The sequence below is a fragment of the Podarcis raffonei genome, chromosome 18, assembly GCF_027172205.1.
Source record: "Podarcis raffonei isolate rPodRaf1 chromosome 18, rPodRaf1.pri, whole genome shotgun sequence".
Taxonomy (NCBI): Eukaryota; Metazoa; Chordata; class Lepidosauria; order Squamata; family Lacertidae; genus Podarcis; species Podarcis raffonei.
Window position 1 is genome coordinate 13,018,120 of NC_070619.1, and position 21,608 is coordinate 13,039,727.

The following is a 21,608-nucleotide window of genomic DNA, read 5'->3' on the forward strand; positions in this document are numbered from 1 at the left end:
GTCACCTCTACGCTGCCTATTACAGCAGTTTGACCCGCGGAAGCACGCTCCATTGTCTTCTGAAACAGACAACTGCAACAAAGCAGTGGGTTGTTGTGCATTCGACGTCGGAGGTTGGGGAAAGGGTAAAAATAAGATTTTCGTGCTGGGACACACTGGGTGGATCTCTTTATGGCGGCCAGGGGGGTCAGCAGCGAAGCCCCTCAGGCTGTGGAAGCAGCTGCCTCTCAGGGCCCTGGGGTGCCACTCAGGCACGACTCGGCTGGGCTGGCAGGCACATGAGTTTGCCATGAATCACCCGGAGAAGCGCCTGGCATGACTCAAATGGTGCTCTCCTCACCCATGCCGGCATTTAGTGACCAGGCACTGATTCAGAGGGAGCTAGCGGAAAACTCCGAGGAACAGAGAGACCCCCGCGGCCCACGCTTTGCGGGCCAAAACCTCCCAGGGGAAAGACCCGGTTTGGAAATGTGCTGCTCCCTTTCTTTTCTTTTCGATTTTAAATGCTTTATTGAAATTAAAATGAAGAAACATACAGAAGTATTATCTATAAAGGAAATAAAATAAAAAATAAAACTTATTACATTACAATATGTTCCTCTTGAATTCCTAACGACTTCCCGTCTACCACTTAATCTATCTAGCGCGCTGCTTGTTTCTGTTTCCTTCTGTTAATTTTCATCAACATTATATTTCTCATACTGATCCATCATACTGCAGAAGTCATTCAAAGGCTGCCACAGATGTCATGTTATTACAATAATCCATTAGATTATTTTTTTATACAGATCCCATTTCCTAATAAATGTCTGGTCAGAGCGACCCCTCAATTTTAGTGTTAATTTAGCCAACTCGGCGTACTCCAAGCGTTTAGTTTGCCACTTCAGCTTTGTCAGTGTTTTCTCTCCTTTCCAAGGTCAGCGAGGAGCATCTCGCAAGGGGAGATGCAGAAACCTCGGTCCAGCTTTGAGAAAGCCTGGGCTTAATCACTAGACGCTGATGGAAGAATTTGATGGCACCTGAGGCTCTGGATTTCCGATAGCTAGGATTGTCTCTGCTGGATGAGGATCCCTAGATGTCTGGGGCTGGGGAGATGCCTCTGGATCTGACCCCTGGCTTTCCAGACAGCTCTTCCATAAACACGGTGTTAACAATGAGTCCGTAAGTGACTGTGGAGGTCAATTCTGGATCCCCACGTCCTTCCACAGTGGGGACATTGGTTTCCAGGCAGGAGTTGATCCCGGTGAGGGTTTGCCAAGTGTGCCTTCCTCTTGGCACGTTTCTCCCTTGCATCCTGAGTTCGAGTGTCTTCAAAGCCCAGGACACCTTTGGTAAAGGCTTTTCTCCAACTGGAGCCCTTGCAGGCCAGCGTTTCCCAGTCATCAGTGTGTATACAGTACTACATTTTTAAAAATTTGCCTTGAGACAGTCTTTAAACCTTTTTTGTTGACCACCAGCATTACACTTTCCATTTTTAAGTTCGGAATAAAGGAGTTGCTTTGGAAGACGATCATCAGGCATCCGCACAACATGACCAGTCCAACGAAGTTGATATTGAAGAATCATCGTTTTGACACTGGGAATCTTTGCTTCTTCCAGTAAACTGGCATTAGTTTGCCTGTCTTCCCAAGTGATGTGTACAATTTTTCACTCCCCCCCCCCAGCCTGTCACCTACTCACCCACTCTCTCTCCCCCAAAGGTACTCAAATGCCTTCTCTCTCTCTCTCTCTCTCTCTCTCTCTCTCTCTCTCTCTCTGAGGCAGGGCAAACTGACCGCAGAGGAACTAGGTGCCATCAAAACAAGGACGACTCACAAATCCTTGCCGGAAGCCACCCATTCAGCAAAGTCATGTTGTTTTTTTAAAATTTCATTCTTTATTAACAGCCTCAAAACTTGGAATCGAAAGCAATCATGTTCAGACTTTCAGAGTGTTATTGGTCCTGTTGACAGTGTGCCTTTCTTTTTTTAATTCCCCCAGGTGAGAACAGCAGACATGACATAAAAAAATGATGATGGATAAAGGATAGAGAGAAGTTTTCTCTCCCTCTCTCCGAACACTGGAACTTAGGGACTTCTGATGGAGCGGAGTGTTGATTCAAGACAGATAAAAGAAAAGACTTCTTTATGCGGCACAGAGTTCATTTATGGTGCTGAGATACCCACAAAACAGACGTTGCCCACAGAGGCAACTGAAGGTTCAAAACTGCTGCAGAAGATAAGGCTTCGGTAATACAGGTAAAGGCGTTGCTGTATACATAAAGCTCACAAGCTTTGCAGATATAAAGATATAAATGCAAGTAGAAAGGGTTTTTGTTACTCCATCAATTCAAGACTCCAACTCACAGACAACACTCGTGGACTAACCCACAGGGGGATGTTCCTCCAGCCAGGAGGACTTCCTGTCTCACCTGGTCTGGAGCATCTTCCCTCTGTGTGTGACCAGGTAGAGGGGCGTGACCCTGGCAGACCCCATCAAAGGGCCGGTCACGCAGCCATCTTTCCCCTTCTTCTTCAGTTTATTCCATCTTGATGTCTTCTGCTGTCCGCTGGCTCTCAGCCAGCAATACATGGGCTCAATCCCCACATGGGATAAACCCACTCTCTCTGCTGCAACTACAAGCTAGAGCCTGCCTTCAGGATCATACTGCGAACTGAATGTAAGTAAACTTCTTGTTACTTCTAAGAGAAGACTCTTGTGTCTTTATTCTTTTTAAAAGGGTTTGAAGGGGAATTTACCAGGAACAATCCAATGGGGACAAGCCAGACTGACTTGATTAACTCAAGAGATTCAAACGACTCTATCAACTAGATTCCTGCAATACCCTGGGGAATGTACTCTGCTACCAGCTCACAAGCGTGAGTGAGGAAGGATAATATTTAATCAATATATCCTCTCCTGCTACCCACAACATTCCCACAACCCCCAGTCTCTGTCCACACCTCTCGGCAAGGGGGAAGAAATTCTCTTGCATTGCCAGTGGCCCTCGATGGCCCCATATTGTTTCTTAAATGGCCCTGGTTTGGCCAGGTGGTTTTGCCTAGGTAAAGGTAAAGGGACCCCTGACCATTAGGTCCAGTCGTGACCGACTCTGGGGTTGCGACGCTAATCTCGCTTTACTGGCCGAGGGAGCCGGCATACAGCTTCCGGGTCATGTGGCCAGCATGACTAAGCCGCTTCTGCCGAACCAGAGCAGCGCACGGAAACGCCATTTACCTTCCCGCCGGAGTAGTAGCTATTTATCTGCTTGCACTTTGACGTGCTTTTGAACTGCTAGGTTGGCAGGAGCAGGGACCGAACAACGGGAGCTCACCCGTCACAGGGATTCAAACCGCCAACCTTCTGATTGGCAAATCCTAGGCTCTGTGGTTTAACCCACAGTGCCACCCGTGTCCCTAGGACCAAGCAAAATTGCTCTGAAGCAAAATTTCTCCTTTCACATCCCAAATTATCCAAATCCTATGCAATTTATTAATTTCTAGGGTTTAGGGGGGCCCCAAATCTATAACAGCACAAAGTTCTTCGTTGAAGTCTGTTTGCCATTGTTTGCCACTGCCATTCTCACCACCTCAAGAACCTGCCCCGTTCACCTCTTTTCAAAACGAGCCTTCATTTCCCCTCTGCGAATATATTCAGCGCTAAGCTAGTTGCAAGGTTTGTCCTCGTTGGGGTTTCAGATGGCAGGTGGCACTCTGTTCCAAGACAAAAATTGCTCTGCTGCGATGGTGTGCGAGTGTACATGTGACACACACACAAACACAAACACACAAACCTCTCGCTCTTCTCCTCCCCATCAATCATCTCAGACTTTGGTATTAAAAATAGACAGGCTTCGGTTTGGGAAGGGACTGAGACTGCCATAGAGACCATCTGCTCTGTACTCTGCAGTTTGGCAAAGCATGGATCCGTCAGCCAGCCTTTTGGGGATGTTGTGCTTTAGGGCAAAGAGAGTCCCAGGGCTTTCAGGGCATCGCAGAATCTCGTTGAGCATGCCGCCCCTCTGTCTTTCTCCGGGAGTTCCTGTTCCACAGGTACCACCTGCTCTGATGGTGCTGGCACCAGACAGCATCCTCTCTAGTGGGTGGCTTGCTCCACAGCCGCTCTCAGCAGAAAGAGGTCGCTGGGTTGCACAGAGGCACAACAGGCACCCTCTTTGGCAAGAGAGTGCTGTTGGTGGGAGTGCCCAGTGGTTAAACCCAGTTTCCCCAGACGACACGAGCAGAGGCATGCTGGATCAAGGCCATCTGATTCCCTTTGTGTGTGTCTGTGTGTCCGTGACATCTGATTTTTGGTGGTTAGCAGCCCTGCCCAGGGGAGGCTCCACTGAGCTCAGCTTTAATCCACACAGGGAAAAAAGACAGAGGCCAAAAGAGAGGTTTCGGATGAAAGAAAGAAAGGATTCAACCAGCATGCTAGTCTCTGCCCTTTCCTGAGTGCCACAGGGCAAACTCTTTCCAAAATGACACTTGGAAAAGGAACGCCACACGCTGGGCCTCTCAATCCAGGGCTGAAGGTTTTATTCCCAAAAATAAAACACGGAATGTGCTGCCATCTGTGGCATCGCCGGAGCCAAAAGAAGACGTTGGGATTTGGAAAGCCGTTATGAGGATATGCATGGAAATTCAACCAAGGGGAAGTGAGGAAGCCACTTAACAATGTTAATAAGTGTGATTTTAAATAAGGTTATGATTTATGTTTGTTTGTGTGTTTTGTTCATTTATAATTTTGTGAAAATTAATAAAAAAAATTGAGGGGGGGGAGGAGACATTGGGTGGGGTGAGGGGACTTGGCCTTCTGGGTACGCAGCGAGGAAGCACTCGGGACCCAGCTAAGAGCAGCTGCAAGTCAGGGTTCAACAGAAGCGCCTTGAGGACTGGGTTCTTGGCAGGCAAATGTCGCCGGTGGCACAGATGGCGGCGAACAGGAGGAGGAACGTGGCAATGCGGGGGTGAAAAAATAGCGGCGGGGCAGATTGATCGGCAAACAGACCAGTTCCTGACAGAACCTCATAGGGTTTCCATGGCTCTGCATGAGGCCTTCGCTCGTGAAACCCAGAAGTCTGCACCCATCACCCCCCAAAAAAGGGAGACACTTTCTGCCCCACTTTAAGAGGACAGCGACTTGCTGCCATAGCAGCCCAGGCGGCTGCAATGTTCCCTTAACTCTGTGCAAAAGAGAGAGAGCACAAAGCAGGTAGACTGCCCCTGCCTCTGGAGGCTTCTTTTTTCTAAGGCTCCTGAATGAAGGTTCTGGTTGAAACGGAGATATGAGAAGCTGCCTTATTCTGAGTCATATAAATGCAGTCATTTCTGAACCATCTCCTGCTTCTCCTATTTCCCCATCCCTGCACAGACAATTCCATTTGGCAAAAGAAGACGAGGGAGAGAGAGAGGCTGGCTTTGTTCTCTTCCGCACAAAAACCGCTGCAGAAACCAACCTCATTATTCTCTTTTACTTTCTCTTTCCCGGTCGGATTGGAACATCCAGGCTGGCAAATTGCACCTGGAGGACCTGGAGGAAATGAGCGGAAAGAGAATAAAAGGAGGGCAGCTCATCTCGGACTTCCCAGGCCCTCCCTTCGGGGCACGGAGGCGGCCAAGTCACAGGGAGGTGTGGGCAGAAGCACGCTCAGTGGGTAGAGCACTTCATTTGCACGCAAAAGGTCCCAGGGTTCAATCCTTGGTGTCTCCAGGCAGGACCAGGAAAAGACTCCCTGTCTGACAAGAGCTGCTGCCGGTCAGAGTAGACAACACTAAGCTAGATGAACAGATGATCTGCTCTTCCGATGCTCCTAACTCTCAGTCACCCCAACACAGTCGCTGGTCAGGGGCAAAGAGGTGCAGGACCATGAATTTGTCTTATATTGCTGTGTTTCTACCCCACCGTTTCCTCCAAGGAGCTCATGGTTCTCCTCCCATGCCTCTTTTTTTTTTTTTTTTAAAAACCTTTTTATTGGTTTTTCTACCAATACAAGAACCATTAAACACTTATCCAGCAATACATCTAGACATCTCCCACTCCTCATTTAATCCCCACAACCCCCCCCCCCGCAAGGTTAGGCTGAGAGGCAGTGGCTGTCCCATGGAGGGTGGAACTATTCCGCACCACGAGGACTAGGATCTTGCTATAGCTCAGCAATGAAACGCCTGTTTTGCACCACCCGCAAGATTCCCAGGCTGAATCTCCAGACAGGGATGAGAGCTACCAGCCGGACCAGTGGTCTGGCTGGGTATGAAACGGCTGGCTGCTGAAGCCAGAATCACGAGAACTAGAAGATTGCCTCGTTTTGAGGGCAACAGCTCCGTGGCTCTTAAGATGCTCTGCCACGGAGATCTCCCCCCCCCCCCCGGCCTGCTTAGAGCGGGGAGGATGAAACGAGGACGAGCGAACTTCCTTTAGGGGCCGAAAATGCCCATTTGGGTCAGATATCCATGGAGAGGGGGTTGCCCGGCGACAGAGACCACCCCTGGCCAGGCGCCCCCCTGGTCCACCCCCGGACCGCACCCACCACAAAGACCCTTCTCAGACACCCGCTAGAAGCTCTGCTGACCACGCCCCGCACCTCCCGGTCTCTCCAAAATTAGGGAGCCCTCAAATCTCCAGAACAGCCCCTACCACCCCTCACTGGACCAGCGCAGAGGGTCGCCAACAGAAAAACCACCACCCGCAAAAAAAAAAAAAACCCCAACACGCAGCGCGTTTGAGCCGAGGAGGAACATGACGCCGCCCTCAACTCTTAATTGATTCGTGGTTTCTGTGCTCTCCCCAATTCTAAATCCAGGGCGCGCGCGCAGAGACCCTCTCCAATGCGGGATGCGCGCAGCTCCGAAGCTTCTCCTATAGTGCGAGATCCCCACCCCCAAAGAAACGCACCAAATGTAGGGGGCCCCCCATTCCCTACTCAGCGCAAAGGGCAGCTTCAGAGAGGAGAGGCGATGCGTCCGTGGAGCGCCAGAGCTCACACAGGTTCTTAGAGGGGCCCCCCACGCCTCGCCTTGGGAGACGGACCCCCCCCCCAAAAAAATAAGCAGCCACGTTTCTCTCCCCCGCCCAGCCACCCCGAAGAGCCGTCATCCCGAGAGCCTCAGGGCGCAAGAAGCTCCTTCTCCGAAACCTCTCCAAATTCAGGATGCGCTCTGCTTGCCTGTTGCTGCGCCCTGCCTCTCCACAAGGTGCTTCCCGCAAAGGAGAAGTCCTCTCTCGCCCCTCCAGACCCCCCCAACGCCCCCTCTCCGCGACCCACCCCGAGGGCGCATCTTTGGAGCCTCAGAGGATACCGAGGTCTCCGGAGGGCGGGAAAGAAAAGGGATGGTTACGCACGCGGCTCCTGCGCCTTCCTCCAGCATAAGAGAGCGCAGGGGCCTCGTGGGCAAATTAACACCCATCTCCCACCCCAAACCCGCCAACACTCCTTCCCCAGGTGTGGTTGCTCAGCAGTCCAGCTGGAGGGGGCTGGACTAGATGCCTCTGTGGGTCCCTTCCAACTCTACACTTCGGTTCTGGTCTCGGAAGGGAGGCTCTTACCGGCGGTGGAGCGAGGAGGGCCAGGACATCCTGGGGTTCTGGAGGGCCGGCCGGAGGGAGGCGCGGGCCTGGCGGTCCCGCTCGGTGTCGGAGTGGAAGCGCTGCTTGATGCGGATGTGGGTGCGCGGCTGGCGCCACAGGTGCTTGGGCGGCTTGGCGAGCCCGGCGCCTTGGCGGCTCAGCTCCAGGGCGCGCCGGGAGGTGCTGCTGTCCGCCATGGCGCGGTGCTGAAGGCGAGGGGCCGGAGCCAAGCGGCGCCGAGGCGGGAGGCGGAAGGAGCTCCAGGCGGCAAACTTTCTCCGGGCAGCCCGGCTTCTCCCCGCGCGCTCCAGACGCCGACGCCGCCTCGCCGGCCCGCGCTCTCCCTTATATAGAACCGGCGCTGACAGCGCGCTCCGGGCCAGATCTATGTGGAGCTCATTAGCCGGGCGAGGGAGGCAGAGAGGGAGGGAGGGAGCCGCGCTGCTGACAGCCCTCCCCTCCCCGCCCCCCCAAAAGCGGCTCACCCAGTGGTCAGACCAGAGGCGCCCTCTCTGTCCGGGAAAGGAGACGGAGGGCTCAGGCCAGAGGCGGCGAGAAGGGGCGCGCTCTGCACATGCTTGGCTCCCAGCAGGCTCTTCTTTTATGCAGGAACATAGAATCCTAGAATCGTAGAGCTGGAAGAGACCCTGAAGGACATCTATGCAGGAATAACATGCCGCAGCCCCGAGGAATCCGGAGTGTCAAAAGCGGCCTCATGGCCCCTCAGAAGCAACCTTAGGGCGGCCCCCGTGCTCTGAACCCCCTAAGTGGGTCACCTGGCCTTAAAGAGAACCCAGGAGTCCTGCGTGCTTTTCGCGTGTGGGTTGTCCAAGGGGTTGGGCGGGTGCAAGGAACAGCGCCAGCTACTTCTGGGGTGCCTCTCCTCCCACTGCAGGGAGCAGGTTGTGATGGGTGCTAGCGGGGTGTCATAGAGTGGCTGGCGAGACCATGTTGTGTAGTGGTTAGAGTGTCGGATTCAGAGCTGGGAGACTCAGGGATCTGGACTACTTCCAACTCTGCAATTCCATGGTGCCCCCTCTGCCGGCAAGAGTGCCAGCCTTGCCGCTCACCTGCTTCCCTTTTTTGGGGAGCCCCTGCTGCTGCCAGCTGAGTCACCCTTAGCTGCGCCACCAGCCCCTTCTCATTTAAACCACCACCCAGAAATGCCAGGCAAAGGCAGGCGCGGCTGGTTTATTCCTTTGGGAGCTGTCCCCGTCCAAACTGGGGGAGAAATAAATGTTAATACGCACACAAACACCCCTAAACTATTTTTGCAACCGGCAGAAATGAAAAAGCAGCGATCGAAACGCCCTCCAGCAGCTCCTTCCCTTTGACGGATGGCGCGTAAAGGGGAGGTGGGGAGACGCTGTGAAAAGACCAACAGAAACTACCTTGATGCTAAGCCAGGCCTTTGGCGCACCAAGCCAAATGATGCCTGCACAGGCTGGCAGCAGCTCTCCAGGGTGTGTGAGAGAGGAGTCCTTTTTCCCGGCCCCATATAGAGATGCCATCTAGGATTGAGCCATACAGGAACTTGGCTATGTTCCTTCCCCTAACGATAAAGCAAGATGCTAGTCCTCAGTGTTCTGATTTTAATAGGGAGCTGTTTCATACAGAATCAGACTTAGCTCAGCACTGGCTACACTGAGGGGAAGCAGCAGCTCTCCAGAGTTTCAGGCGGGGGGGTGGGGGTGTCTGTCTACCCTACCCAGAGATGCTGCCAGAAATTGAACTCGCAACCAGGCAGGAAACTTTCTACGCAAGCACATCTCTAAACCAGAATTGAAATTTAATCTGCCCGAAAAGATTGCCCGCCCACCCCTCCTCCTTCCCACAGAAGCCGCTTTTGTGCCTTGCAGTGGAAAAGCAAAGGAAATTCAATCAATCAGCCAGTCAATTTCTGCAACAGCTTAATTATTACCGAGATGAGCAATAAAGTGGTTTGACTGCTCCAATTCTTCCTCCTGCCTCTGGTGGATGATGCGGGGAAGGGGGACTCGCAGGCAGAAATGTTGCCGTCCAAATCACTTTTATCGCCAAGGCAAATAGGGGGGGCGGGTCCCTAGATTTATGCCTGCTACAGAGCTGTGAAAAACGCACAGGAGCCTGAGCAGGGAAAGGAAATTGGCAATCCTCCTCATCTTTTCTTTCCTCTCCTATCTAAGAGCTGCAGGGCCTGTGAGCCCCAGGCTGGGGGAGAGGCCAGATGTGGCCCCCCAAGGCTTGCTATCTGGCCCTCGAGGGACTCTCCCTGCCACACCCCCCTCTCCACCCCAGAGGATGCTGGCTGTGCAAGTTTGATCTTGGCACGAAATGGAGACTCTATCCAAAAAGAGAGAGGCGAGAGGCAGTTCTTAGCTCCTAACTTCTCAGAGGAAGGCACTCTGCGCAGGCTTAGAGGCCACCAAAAACCGTGCAGATTTGACAGTCCACACCATGCCCTGGGTCTTTCCTTCTCAACACCATCAGAGAAAAACTCTGCCTCTTACCTCATAAGGCTGGTGCCTTCGGTGCTGGCCGGGGCGGTCTCCTCGATGGTGAAAACAACCCTGCCGTGTTCTGGCTCCGGGGCACGGCTGAGGTCACCGCCTGCCACATGCCGGGAGACGAGGGGCGGAAGCAACAGCGTCCCTGAGAAACGGCGCTTGACTGCGTTTCCTGGGAGAGCTCCGATGCCAGGGCCCAAGTCCAGCTGCTCTCGGGATCTCTGGGGTGGGGGGAGAAAAGAGAGGGGGGTCAGCAGTGTGCTCAGACCATTTGGGGAGGCGCCCTTTCCTCGCCCAGCTGCCACATTGCCCATCTTTCTAAAATAAAGAGAGCCCCCAGGTTCAGAGGCAGTCTACCTGTAAACACCAGCTATGAAGGGATGGACCACAAGGGAATGCTGTTGCTTGTTTGCCCTGCTATCCGAAACAGGAAGCCAAGCTGGAATGACACACTACAGCTCTGAATAAAAGGCATAAGGGACTAAACTAAAAAAAGTAAGATTCTAGTCCTCAACAAAGGGCTGGATTAAATACGATCGTTGGAAGCTGCAGCAGTGCTGCAGAAACCTGCTAAGGGGTAGGAAACTACAAGGAGGAAGCAGCTGGAGGGAATGACTTCTGGGTCAGTGCATGTGGCTGCCTAGAATAACATTCGCTTTTTTTGCTGCTGCATCACTCAGTTGACATATTCAGCTTGTGGTCCACCAAGACCCCTAAATCCTTTTTACATGTCCTGCTAGTAAGCCACGTGTCCCCCATCCTATATTTGCAGATCTGGTTCTTCCTGCCCCAGATTATACTTGACCTCACCCAGGAACAGCTGTGGGGCAGGATTTCTGCACTGCAGGGGATTGGACTAGATGGCCCTCAAGGTCCCTTCCAACTCTACAGTCCTGTGATTCTGTGGTTTCAGTTGTCTCTATACTATACTCTATACTAATGCACAGAGTATGGGGAACAAGCGAGAAGAATTGGAGTTCTTAATACAGGATGATAAATACGACTTAACAGGGGTAACTGAAGCCTAGTGGGATGAGACTCATGACTGAAATGTAGAAATGGAGGAGTATAAACTATTCAAAAGGAATAGATCAAACAAGAAAATGGGAAGGGAGTGGCAATATATGTAAAGGACCTGACAGGCTGGGGGGGAGCGAAAAATTGTACATATCACTTGGGAAGACAGGCGAACTAATGCCAGTTTACTAGAAGAAGCAAAGATCCCCAGTGTCAAAGCGATGATTCTTCAACATCAACTTCGCTGGACTGGTCATGTTGTGCGGATGCCTGACTATTGTTTTCCAAAGCAACTCCTCTATTCCAAACTTTAAAATGGAAAGCATAATGCTGGTGGTCAACAAAAGAGGTTTAAAGACTCTCTCAAGGCAAATCTAAAAAAAAATGTAGTATAAACACTGACAATTGGGAAACACTGGCCTGCAAGCGCTCCAGTTGGAGAACAGCCTTTACCAAAGGTGTCCTGGGCTTTGAAGACACTTGAACTCAGGGCGCGAGGGAGAAACGTGCTAAGAGGAAGGCACGCTTGGCAAACCCTCACCATGATCAACTCCCGCCTGGAAACCAATGTCCCCACTGTGGAAGGACGTGGAGATCCAGAATTGGCCTCCACAGTCATGGACTCACTGTTAAAACTGGGTTTATGGAAGACAATCTTACTTGGCTACGAGGGAAAGAAGAAGGAGGAGGAGGAGGAGGAGGAGGAGGTGGTGGTGGTCTTTGGATGTCCTTATGACTACTGGATCACCGTCACCCTGGAAAGACTTTTCGAGGATGACTCTTAGGGAGGGCGGGAGGGAGGGAGAGGGCGGGAGGGTTGATTGAAGAGGCGCCGAGTTCGATCCATCTCCTAGCTCCATCTATGGACAGCATCCATTAACTGCAAGCATTAGCCTCCAGCAAAGGCTTTAAAAATTCATCCCCTTGCCTCTATATTTATTATTGCTTCCATATGACATCGCTCCAAAGAAAAAGCAACGCGAGCCATTTTAGAAAAAGGAAAGGAAGGGGGAACAAAAGCAGTAAGATCTTCTTCTTCCTCTGAAGGCGAAGCAAGGTGTCAGTCCTCATGATGCCAAATAAAACAGAGAGGAAGGTGCCCAACAGTCAGTCTGGACAGCACAGTTGGTTAGAGCATGCTGAGAACGCCAAGGTTGCAGGTTCAGTCCCCGTTAGGGGCAGCTGCATAGTCCCGTGTTGCAGGGGGTTGGACTAGATGACCCAAAGGGCCCTTTCCAACTATGATTTGGCCCCTCTAGCTCAGTGTGGCAGCAGCAATCCAGGGTTTGGGGACTGGAGATACTGGGGATTGAACCCTGGGAGCTTCTACATGCAAAGCTCTGGACTTCCCCTTCAAAAGAAAACAAGCTCATAGTCCTTGTGGTTCTTAGTGCTCCTTTAAACCGGAAGCTGACCTCTTCTTGTGGGAGTTTATCAGCCAAACTCCCCCTCTGCGCCTGGGAAAAGGCTCAGCTAAGGAACAAACACGCACAGAGGGAGCACCTGCTTTTCTGATTCCTCGCCAACAAGCGGTTGCCCTGGGGTGCCAATTAGCGCTGCAGGAGGGTTAATTGCCACTTACGGGCAGGCACGGCCACTCTCTCTCTCACGGCTCGCCTGCCAATCATTTCCGCCTGAGAGCACCTGCCAGACCTGGCCTCCAAGAAGGGTGGAAGGGAGCTGGAGGAAGCGGGTTGCGGGTTCAAATCCTCCTCCCCAAAATCCAGGCACACGTTAAGAGATTTGGGCCAAGCGTCAGCCCGGGGAACGGGAGACATTTTGTTTAACCGCTGCGTCTTTATTTTAGGTGTTTATTCCCCGCTTTTCAAGCTTGCTTTCCCAAGCAGCTTGGCTGTTTTGCAGAACCATTGGGCTGGAAGGGAACCCCAGGGGCCATCTAGTCCAGTCCCTGTCAGGTGGCCATCTGACCTCTGCTAGAAACCATCCAGTGAAGGAGAACGTCCACCCCCTTGAGGGAGTGTGCCCCACAGTCAAACTGTTATTATAATTAATACAATATATCGCTTAAGGCCTGTACCATCTCTAGGCCAGTGAAGCACCACAGCTAGAAAAAACCAGTTATACTGTATAAAGTAAAATTAAAGGCAAATCCCAAACAGGAGAACATTTAAAACCAGCAGAGAGAACAAGAATCAATCAGGGTGTCTTTAAAAAAAAGAGCTTTGCAAAGCCTGCCGAATAATAATAATAATAATAATAATAATAATAATAATAATAATTTGTTTTTTATACCCCGCCCATCTGGCTGGGTTTCCCCAGCCATTCTGGGCGGCTCCCAACATAATATTTAAAAGCAGAAGAAAACCTCAAACGTTAAAAACTTCCCTAAACAGGGAATCTGCCTTCAGATGTCTTCTAAAAGTCAGATAGTTGTTTGTTTCCTTGACATCTGATGGGAGGGCATTCCATAGGGCGGGCGCCACACCAAGAAGGCCCTCTGCCTGGTTCCCTGTAACCTCGCTTCTCACACTGAAGGTTCGCCAGAAAGGCCCTTGGGAGAGGGACCCCGGTGTCCGGGCTGGATATGCTCCTAAATCAGCCCCAACCCTTTGAAGTGTGTATTCAAAAAAAGCACATTTGGACCCGGAGGTGGGCATCGTTGCCTGCTTGGCATTGCATGAGCAGAATCTGTGAGCCCAGGACCTGCCAGCCCTGGTGGGCACTGCAGCTGGCACGCTAAGAGGCCAAGAAGAGCCCAGAACGAGGGGGAATTCCTGCTTGTTTTCTTCACCGGTCCTCTGCCGCTAACTGACAAAGAGGCCAAGAAGCGTGACCCGTTGCCAAGGAACCCGGCAAGAAGGGGCACCCATTGCCCAGCACCCGGAGGGCAAGCCAGGGCCTGCCTGCCGTGACTGAGGGCAGGAGGAGGAAGACTCTGCTCAGGATTTGCAGAGGCTTTTCTCCCCCCAAAGATTTAGGTTTAGGGTCAGAGTTTCCCTTCTCCCAGATGGGCTCCTGAGAGCCAGTGTGGTGTAGTGGTTAAGAGCGGTGGACTCGTAATCTGGGGAACCGGGTTCGAGTCTCCGCTCCTCCACATGCAGCTGCTGGGTGACCTTGGACTAGTCACACTTCTTTGAAGTCTCTCAGCCCCACTCAACTCACAGGGAAAGGAGATTATGAGCCGCTTTGAGACTCCTTTGGGTAGTGATAAAGTGGGATATCAAATCCAAACTCCTCTTCTTCTACTTTTCTCCTTTCCCGGGGGGACGAGCCCCACCTGCCCCTCACTTCCCCCCACGGCACAGGCAGAAATTGCCTTCTTGACCACTGAACACCCACCCCCGGCTATCTCCCGCTTGGATTACTGCAGTGGCCAGATTGGATGAAGTGAAGAGCTTTTTTTAGGATTTTACCCAAAAGTTGTTGAGCTTTTTTTCAGGGTTGGAGTTGCTGAGCTTCTTTTAGGATTGAAGTTGTTAAGGTTTCTTTAGGATTTTACCTGCCACAGAGGCTGGATTAAACCAAACGGCAGGCTGGATTAGGCCCCCAAAGCGGACTTTGGACATGCCTGAACTACTGCCATGTGCTCTCCGTGGGGCTGCCTTGGAAGGTGACCCAGAAACTGCAACTAATCCAAAATGTGGCAGCTAGACTGGGGACTGGGAGCGGCTGCCAAGACCATATAACCCCGGTCTTGAAAGACCTACACTGGCTCCCGGTACGTTTCCGAGCACAATTCAAAGTGTTGGTGCTGACCCTGAAAGCCCTAAATGGCCCAGTAGACCTGAAGGAGCATCTCCACCCCGGACACCCGGGTCCATCTCTGGGTTTCCCTCCAAGAAGTGAGGTTACAAGGAACCAGACAGAGGGCCTTGTCCTGTCTTCACATGCAAGGGAAACCCCTAACTCCCCGAGGGTCTGAGCCCCCTCGGCTCCCCTCTCCTGGTTCAGCCGGCCAGTCAAAGCCATTCCTGGGATTGGGGCCGCTCTCGCCTGGTGGAAAGATTTGCACGAGGGTTTTTGAAGCCTGGAGGCCCTTCCTCTCTGGCTGCCGCAGCTGCTAAATTCAACTGAGCCGCCTATCCTACCGGGAATTCTTCCAACAGGACGAAAAGCAGAGCCATAATTCCTTCCCCTTGTTATAAGAATTTAAGGTCTCTGATATATAAATTTGGTGTTCATAAATTTACAAGGCAAACACCTACAGAACTATATAAATGCCATGTCTGAAACAGTACAGGAAGACAGTCCTGAATCCATTTTGACTCTCCCCAACGGACCAAATGTTTCTCTGCAAGGAGGGAGGGAAGGAAAAAAACCTCTCCATTGTCTCTTTGCTCACAAATCCTGCCTTCAGGGCACATTTAAGATAAGAATAAGAAACATTTGAGGTCAATTTGGGAGAGACAAAAAAATGGTTTCAGGACTTTTTTCCTGTACTGTTTCAGACATGCGGCTTATATATTTGTGTATGTGTTTGCCTGGTACATTTACAGTGGCACCTCGGGTTACAAACGCTTCGGGTTACAGACTCCGCTAACCCAGTAATACTTCAGGTTAAGAACTTTACCTCAGGATGACAACAGAAATTGCGCGCCAGTGGCAGCGGGAGACTCCATTAGCTAAAGTGGTGCTTCAGGTTAAGAACAGTTTCAGGTTAAGAATGGAATGAATTAAGTTCTTAATCAGAGGCACCACTGTATTTTATATCTCAGACCTTACAATTCTCATAACACCTATAAGAGTAATCAGGCCAGGAATTAACTGGGAGGCTGAGGCGGAAACAGGAGGAAAAGAAGGTGGAAAGAGAGCGTCTCCTTGGGTCTCCTTCCAGTCCGGAGGGGAGAGATTCTTCTAGAAAGAGAAGCCTCCCAAACTTGGAAGTCCCTCAGGAGTAACTGACAGAAAGGACCACCTTGTTCAGAGCCAAAGGATTAAGTGCAAAACAACGAAGTGAAATAACATTGTCAGCTGAAGTCTCCTAATTTTCATCCCCCCGGTCATAGACTTCCTTGTCAAATAAAACTGTTCTTGCTCATTTGAACAAATCCTGCCGGAGACTCCTAATTGTTTTACCTCACGCAAGTCCCTACAAGATAATCTGAGGGAATCTGAGGGAATTTGTGGAAGTGGGTGCTCTGTTTTGAAGTGAGAGGCCGTTGCATATTCATTGGTGGTAGTGCCATGATACAAAGTGAAATCCCACACAGAAACGTACCCAGAGACACAGAAGAACCAGTTTCATAAAGTACTAGAGTTATTTGATTAAAAGGAGGAAAATTTCCTGTCAGAAAATGACCAGCAAGCGCCAAGCCAGAGACTCAGGATGACCCAGTGCAGAGCTGCTGCATCTGAGGAAAATCCTCAGGCTGAATGAGAGATGAGGAGACTAAGATTGGAACTGGCCAAAGTTGAAGCAGAGAGAGAAAAATATAAAGTTGAACAGAAGTTGTGTTCTGTGAGGCGGGCGCTCCATTTTTAAGCGAGAGAACAGCCCAACAGCGCCAAGGGGAAAAGGGCCGTCACACTATTCCCAAGCCTTTGCAACTTGACCCGTATCTTCTAATGCTGCTCTCTCATTTGGAAACTGAGCAAAAGTTTTCTCCGTCTTAGTAATAACACTATCTATGTTCCTTTTTTCTTTTGGACATCCTTGAGGAAAATAAAACCGAGCAGGGGCGGGAAAAGCGGTTTTGGCTTCTCTGGGCCACAGACTCCCAGAAAGGCAGCCAGGTAGCCACTGTGAAAGGGAGGAAGGCGGGAAACTCTAGAATCTGAATTGAGAACTGCTGCCATTTTGCGGAGGCAAAAAGCAGCGAAAGGGAGGGAAAATGCCAGGCGGGAAAGTTCTGCAACCTGCACTAAAAATGAAAGAGAACAAACTCTTTTTGTGCCGGCTGAGCGATGCTGCAACTCAGGTGATGCTTAAGGACTACTTAAGAAGCATAACTAATGTTATGAGAATTATAAGGTCTAAGGTATTAATATTAATTGGTGGCAGTGCCGTGATACGAAGTGAAAACCCACCCAGAAACGTACCCAGAGACACAGAACAACCAGTTTCATAAAGTACTGGAGTTATTTGATTAAAATGAGGAAAATTTCCTGTCAGAAAATGACCAGCAAGCGCCAAGCCAGAGACTTGGGATGACCCAGTGCAGAGCTGCTGCATCTGAGGAAAATCCTCAGACTGAATGAGAGATGAGGAGACTAAGATTGGAAGTGGCTAAAGTTGAAGCAGAGAAAGAAAAACATAAAGTTGAACAGAAGTTGTGTTCTGTGAGGCGGGTGCTCCATTTTTAAGTGAGAGAATGGGCCCAAGAGCGCCAAGGGGAAAAGGGCTGTTGTGCCCATATTAATTGGTGGCAGCGCCGTGATACGAAGTGAAAACCCACCCAGAAACGTACCCAGAGACACAGAACAACCACTTTAATAAAGTACTAGAGTTATTTGATTAAAAGGAGGGAAATTTCCTGTCAGAAAATGACCAGCAAGCGCCAAGCCAAAGTGATGCTGCGACTCAGGTGATGCTCAAGGGCTACTTGAGAAGCATAACTAATGTTATGAGAATTATGAGGTCTAAGGTGTAAAATAAATGTTCATAAACGTACCAGGCAGACACAGACATAATTGTATAAACCACATGCCTGAAACAGGACAGGAAGACAGTCCTGAAGCCATTTTGACTCTTTCAGGGACCTCAACTCTTCCTCTGCAGTTTGGGTGGAAAGGGGGAAAGCTTCCCCCTTGTCTCCCTGCTCCCAAATCCTGCCTTGAGGGATGAAGAGGGGAGCCTGAGACCTGGCTCAGGAATTAAGAATTTGTCCTCACAAAAGGAGGGCCAGGCTCTCCAGGTAAATCTATTAACAGCCAGGTAAACCCATCAACAGGTAACCTGGCAGACAGGTTTCTGTTGTAGATGCCCCTTCTGTAGATTGCGGGGTGGCAATTTATACCAGGCACCTCCAAAGTCCATTTCGGGGGCCTAATTCGGCCCGCCGGTCGATTAAATGCGGCCCCCGTTGCCACATTTATGTCCTGGGGTAAAATCCCCCCAAAAGCTCAGCATTGCAAAAAAAAGCTCAACAACTTCAATCCTAAGAAAAGCTCAACAGCATAGCAGCATTGGGGTTAAATCCTAAAGAAAGCTCAACAACTGTGGGGTAGAATTGTAAAAAGAGCTCAACAACTTCAATCCTAAAAAAAAGCTTTGGCTGGCCCTGACACATGTTCACTTTGTCAAATCTGGCCCTCTTTGGAAAAGGTTTGGGCACCCCTGGGCTACAAGGGGGGCAATTTCAGGAATCTATATAAGAGCTTGCACCCCATTGTTCTGGGTTCCTCCTCCCTCCTGCGTGTGGGGAGTGAGGACCCTGTTGCAACAATTAATAAAGATCAAGCTTACGAGCTGCTTGGCTTCTCAATATTCTCTGGCTGGCCTCTGTTATTCTCTCCTACCAATACAGAACCTACATAAGGACTCTATAGGGGCTCTTGGGTACCCCATAAGGGAAGAAGGGCAGATTTTATTTACAAGACCCTCCTGCAGAGAAGAGGGCAGAGCACTGAAGGCGCTTTGGGATTTGAGCAAGATTGGAAGGGGTGTCCAGAACTTCAGATGGACTTATTAACCTACAGTCCCCGGATTTACAAATCAGTCCCCTGACAAAATCCACCTATTTAGCAGGAAGTTGAAAAGTGTCCCCGGAATCATTGATAAAAAATCTGGTAACCTGATATTAACCGCAACCTCACCCCAAATATTGTCCGTCGCCCTCCTGGCTGGGCGCTCACCAACCTGCACCCACAGACACCTAATAATAATAATAATTATTATTATTATTTATACCCCGCCCATCTGGCTGGGTTTCCCCAGCCACTCTGGGCGGCTTCCAACAAAACACTAAAATACAATACCCTATTAAACATTAAAAGCTTCCCTAAACAGGGATCCCCGCACATTATTTTTCCTTACCTCCATACTCAGAAAGGACACCGTCGTCCGGCTTCGACGCATGGTGGCCAAACCTTGGAGAGGGCCACCACCTGTTCCTGTCCCTGCAAAGAGGGGGAAAGAAAATGAGAAAAATCTATCTTCAGGATTGATCCAGAAAGCTCACAACTTAAGTTTTCAATCGGAGCTGGGTTAAAAGCACTGACCGCTGAACTTCGTTTTCAATCATAATGCCTGTATCAACTATTTGTCTACAATGAAAATTTCCTTATTGTGGCCAAGTTGTTCTGACGCTCGATATCATTTAGGCGCTGGCAAATTAGACTGTTTGCTTTACTAAAACCCAAAGTGAGTAGATGTCATGCTGATAAACCACAAGAGTGAAGTTTTAGATGGGCAATTTTAGACCAGGCGCTCTTGTGACCTTGCAGCACTAGGGATATTAAACCGGGGGGATTTGAGTTTAGGCAAATCCAAGAGTTAAATGACCTACACCGGATCCCTAATTCTACCGGGGAAGATTAACCTCTAGGCGCAATGATGCGTTTGGGACCCGGGGCGGGACAGAGAAAATTTGCCTTAAGAACTTAATAATAATAATAATAATAAATTTTTATTTATACCCTGCCCATCTGGATATAAATTTGATTGGACAGCTTCCGTAGCTCCAAGGTGAGCCTGTCGAAATCTGAGCCCCATATAATAACTGTGCTAGAGGTTTGGCTTGGAACACTTCCAGGACTGACGGTATATCATGTTTGCACCTTTTTTTTTTTAACTGATGACAAATGAAACTTTAATTATCATTATCACCAGCATGAATGAATACAAAGTAAAGCATTAATATGTACAGAGGGATAAGATGCCCCAAAATTCTTGCTGGGTGTCCCCACCCTGAACTTTTTAGGCTGGTTACAGAGCTTGTTTGCCACCTTTTGTGTGCTTTCAATATCTGGTGCCCAGAGCCAAACCCCCCTCTCTCTTAACAGATTTGGGCATCTCTTGGACTTACAGTTTGGAAGCCTCTCTCGCTCCTTTTGCTTCTCGAACTCGGACCCCTCACCTTGCGGGGAACTTCAACACAAAGGTTCTCCCTCCTTCACTCGGTGGAGAGGATTGAAAAGGAAGCAAAATAATCCAAGCAGAGGCTCAGTCCCTTTTTCTGAAACGGGGAGGAGCACCCATGGCATGCAGGCACCTTGGAGCACCCTTCCCCACCCCCTGCCCCCCCCACCCCACTCCTCCCCAGGGAGTCCTGGCAAGCGTCCCAGCCTGGCAGGAGAAGCGGCGGAAGGGCATGACTGGTTCAACTGGAAGAACCGAAATGGGGAGGACTCCGGGGTTTGTGCCACTGCCATCCTCATCGTCAACATCACACTATGATAGGATTGTAGATTTGGGTGGGATCTCCAAGGGACATCTAGTCAACCCCCCTCTTTCTGCCCCACATGAGGCTGTGACCCACAACCCAGAGATCAAGAGCCTCGTGCTCTACCCACTGAGCCATCCAGCCACTGCTTTTGGCCCCCCTAAGCCTTTCCCAGCAAAAAGGGAGCCCATTGCCCGAGGTCTCTGGCCTCACCCTCCTCCCTGCCAACTGCGTTCCAAGACACATTTTTTAAAAATAAAAGAAATAAATGATTAATTGGGCGCGTTGGGAAATTAACCCGGAGCCTTGTGACTCCGGTTACAAATTTGCCAAGTCTTGGCGGGCAGAGGGGGCAGCCTTCCCTGGGTTTAACACCCCACGAGGGATCCAACATGTTATTTCTTATTCCTTCTGAATTCTCAGAGGCCAGGTTTTCTGCTGCGGCACTCTGCGCATGCTCCTAGGGGCTCCACCAGTTGTTTTAATACTGTAAGCCACCCTGTGACCCTCAAGCGAAGGGTGAAGCATTGATTTAATAAGCAATAATAATGCTAATAATTGCAGCTAGCAGCCATTGATAGCCCTCCCTGAATTTGCGCAAAGCCATCCTTGCCTCCTGCAGCCGGGAGTTCCACAGTTTGTGTTATTTTTGTTTTGATTTTCTTTATTCAGTATTTTATGTGAAATACCCCGAGACCTTCGGGTATAGGGTGGTATAGAAAAGAAAGAAAGAAAGAAAGAAAGAAAGAAGGCTTTCCTTTTGTCTGCTAACCCGCTGGGCAGATTCTCTGTTGATGGGCAACCCTCTCTGGTTTAGAAAGCATCCTCCCTGCTGCCAAAGCGAGTCGGCAGCTGGGCAAAACCAGTCTCCTCTTCGCAGGAACACCCAAAACACACCCTTTGGCCTGGCGCCATGTATCTTGTCCAGGTTTATTTATTTTTTGTTCCCTGGGACGATTAGAAGGTGCCAGGAAACTCATATTTCTGCCTCTGCGAGGCTGGTTGAAAGACACTGTCAGCCACAGGCTGGGGAAACCCAGACAGATGGGCGGGATAAAAATAATAAAACTATTGTTGTTATTATTATTATTAGTGCTTTTTTTCTTTTAAAAATGTTTAGGGGTGCTCTCATTTTGACACAAGAAAACCACCATTTTAGAGTTCAAATCAGGGGAAATAAATACAGTAAATGGACAAAGGTACAAAGATTTGCAAAATGTTTAGGGCTATGCGTCCCCCCCAGAAAGAAGCGCTGATTATTATTTTATTATTATTG

The 21,608-nt window shown here is 50.1% G+C and overlaps 1 protein-coding gene across 3 annotated transcripts in view; it reads right to left on the reverse strand.

Annotated features, from left to right (window-relative positions):
- LOC128405772 (cAMP-specific 3',5'-cyclic phosphodiesterase 4C-like) overlaps window positions 1-19,425 on the reverse strand; it is a 50,869-nt gene extending 31,444 nt beyond the window's left edge. The window contains exons 1-2 of one of the 3 annotated variants that reach the window (XM_053372706.1): window positions 18,985-19,425; window positions 10,035-10,252 (exon numbers count right to left, since the gene is read on the reverse strand). In XM_053372706.1, coding sequence (XP_053228681.1) covers window positions 10,035-10,252; window positions 18,985-19,026 — 260 coding nt within the window. In that variant the 5' untranslated portion in view covers window positions 19,027-19,425. Of the gene's footprint in view, window positions 1-7,524; window positions 7,745-10,034; window positions 11,653-18,984 lie in introns of those variants that run through there. The other 2 variants (XM_053372705.1, XM_053372707.1) reach the window with 2 other exon arrangements.
- Between the last annotated feature and the right edge of the window lie 2,183 nt (window positions 19,426-21,608).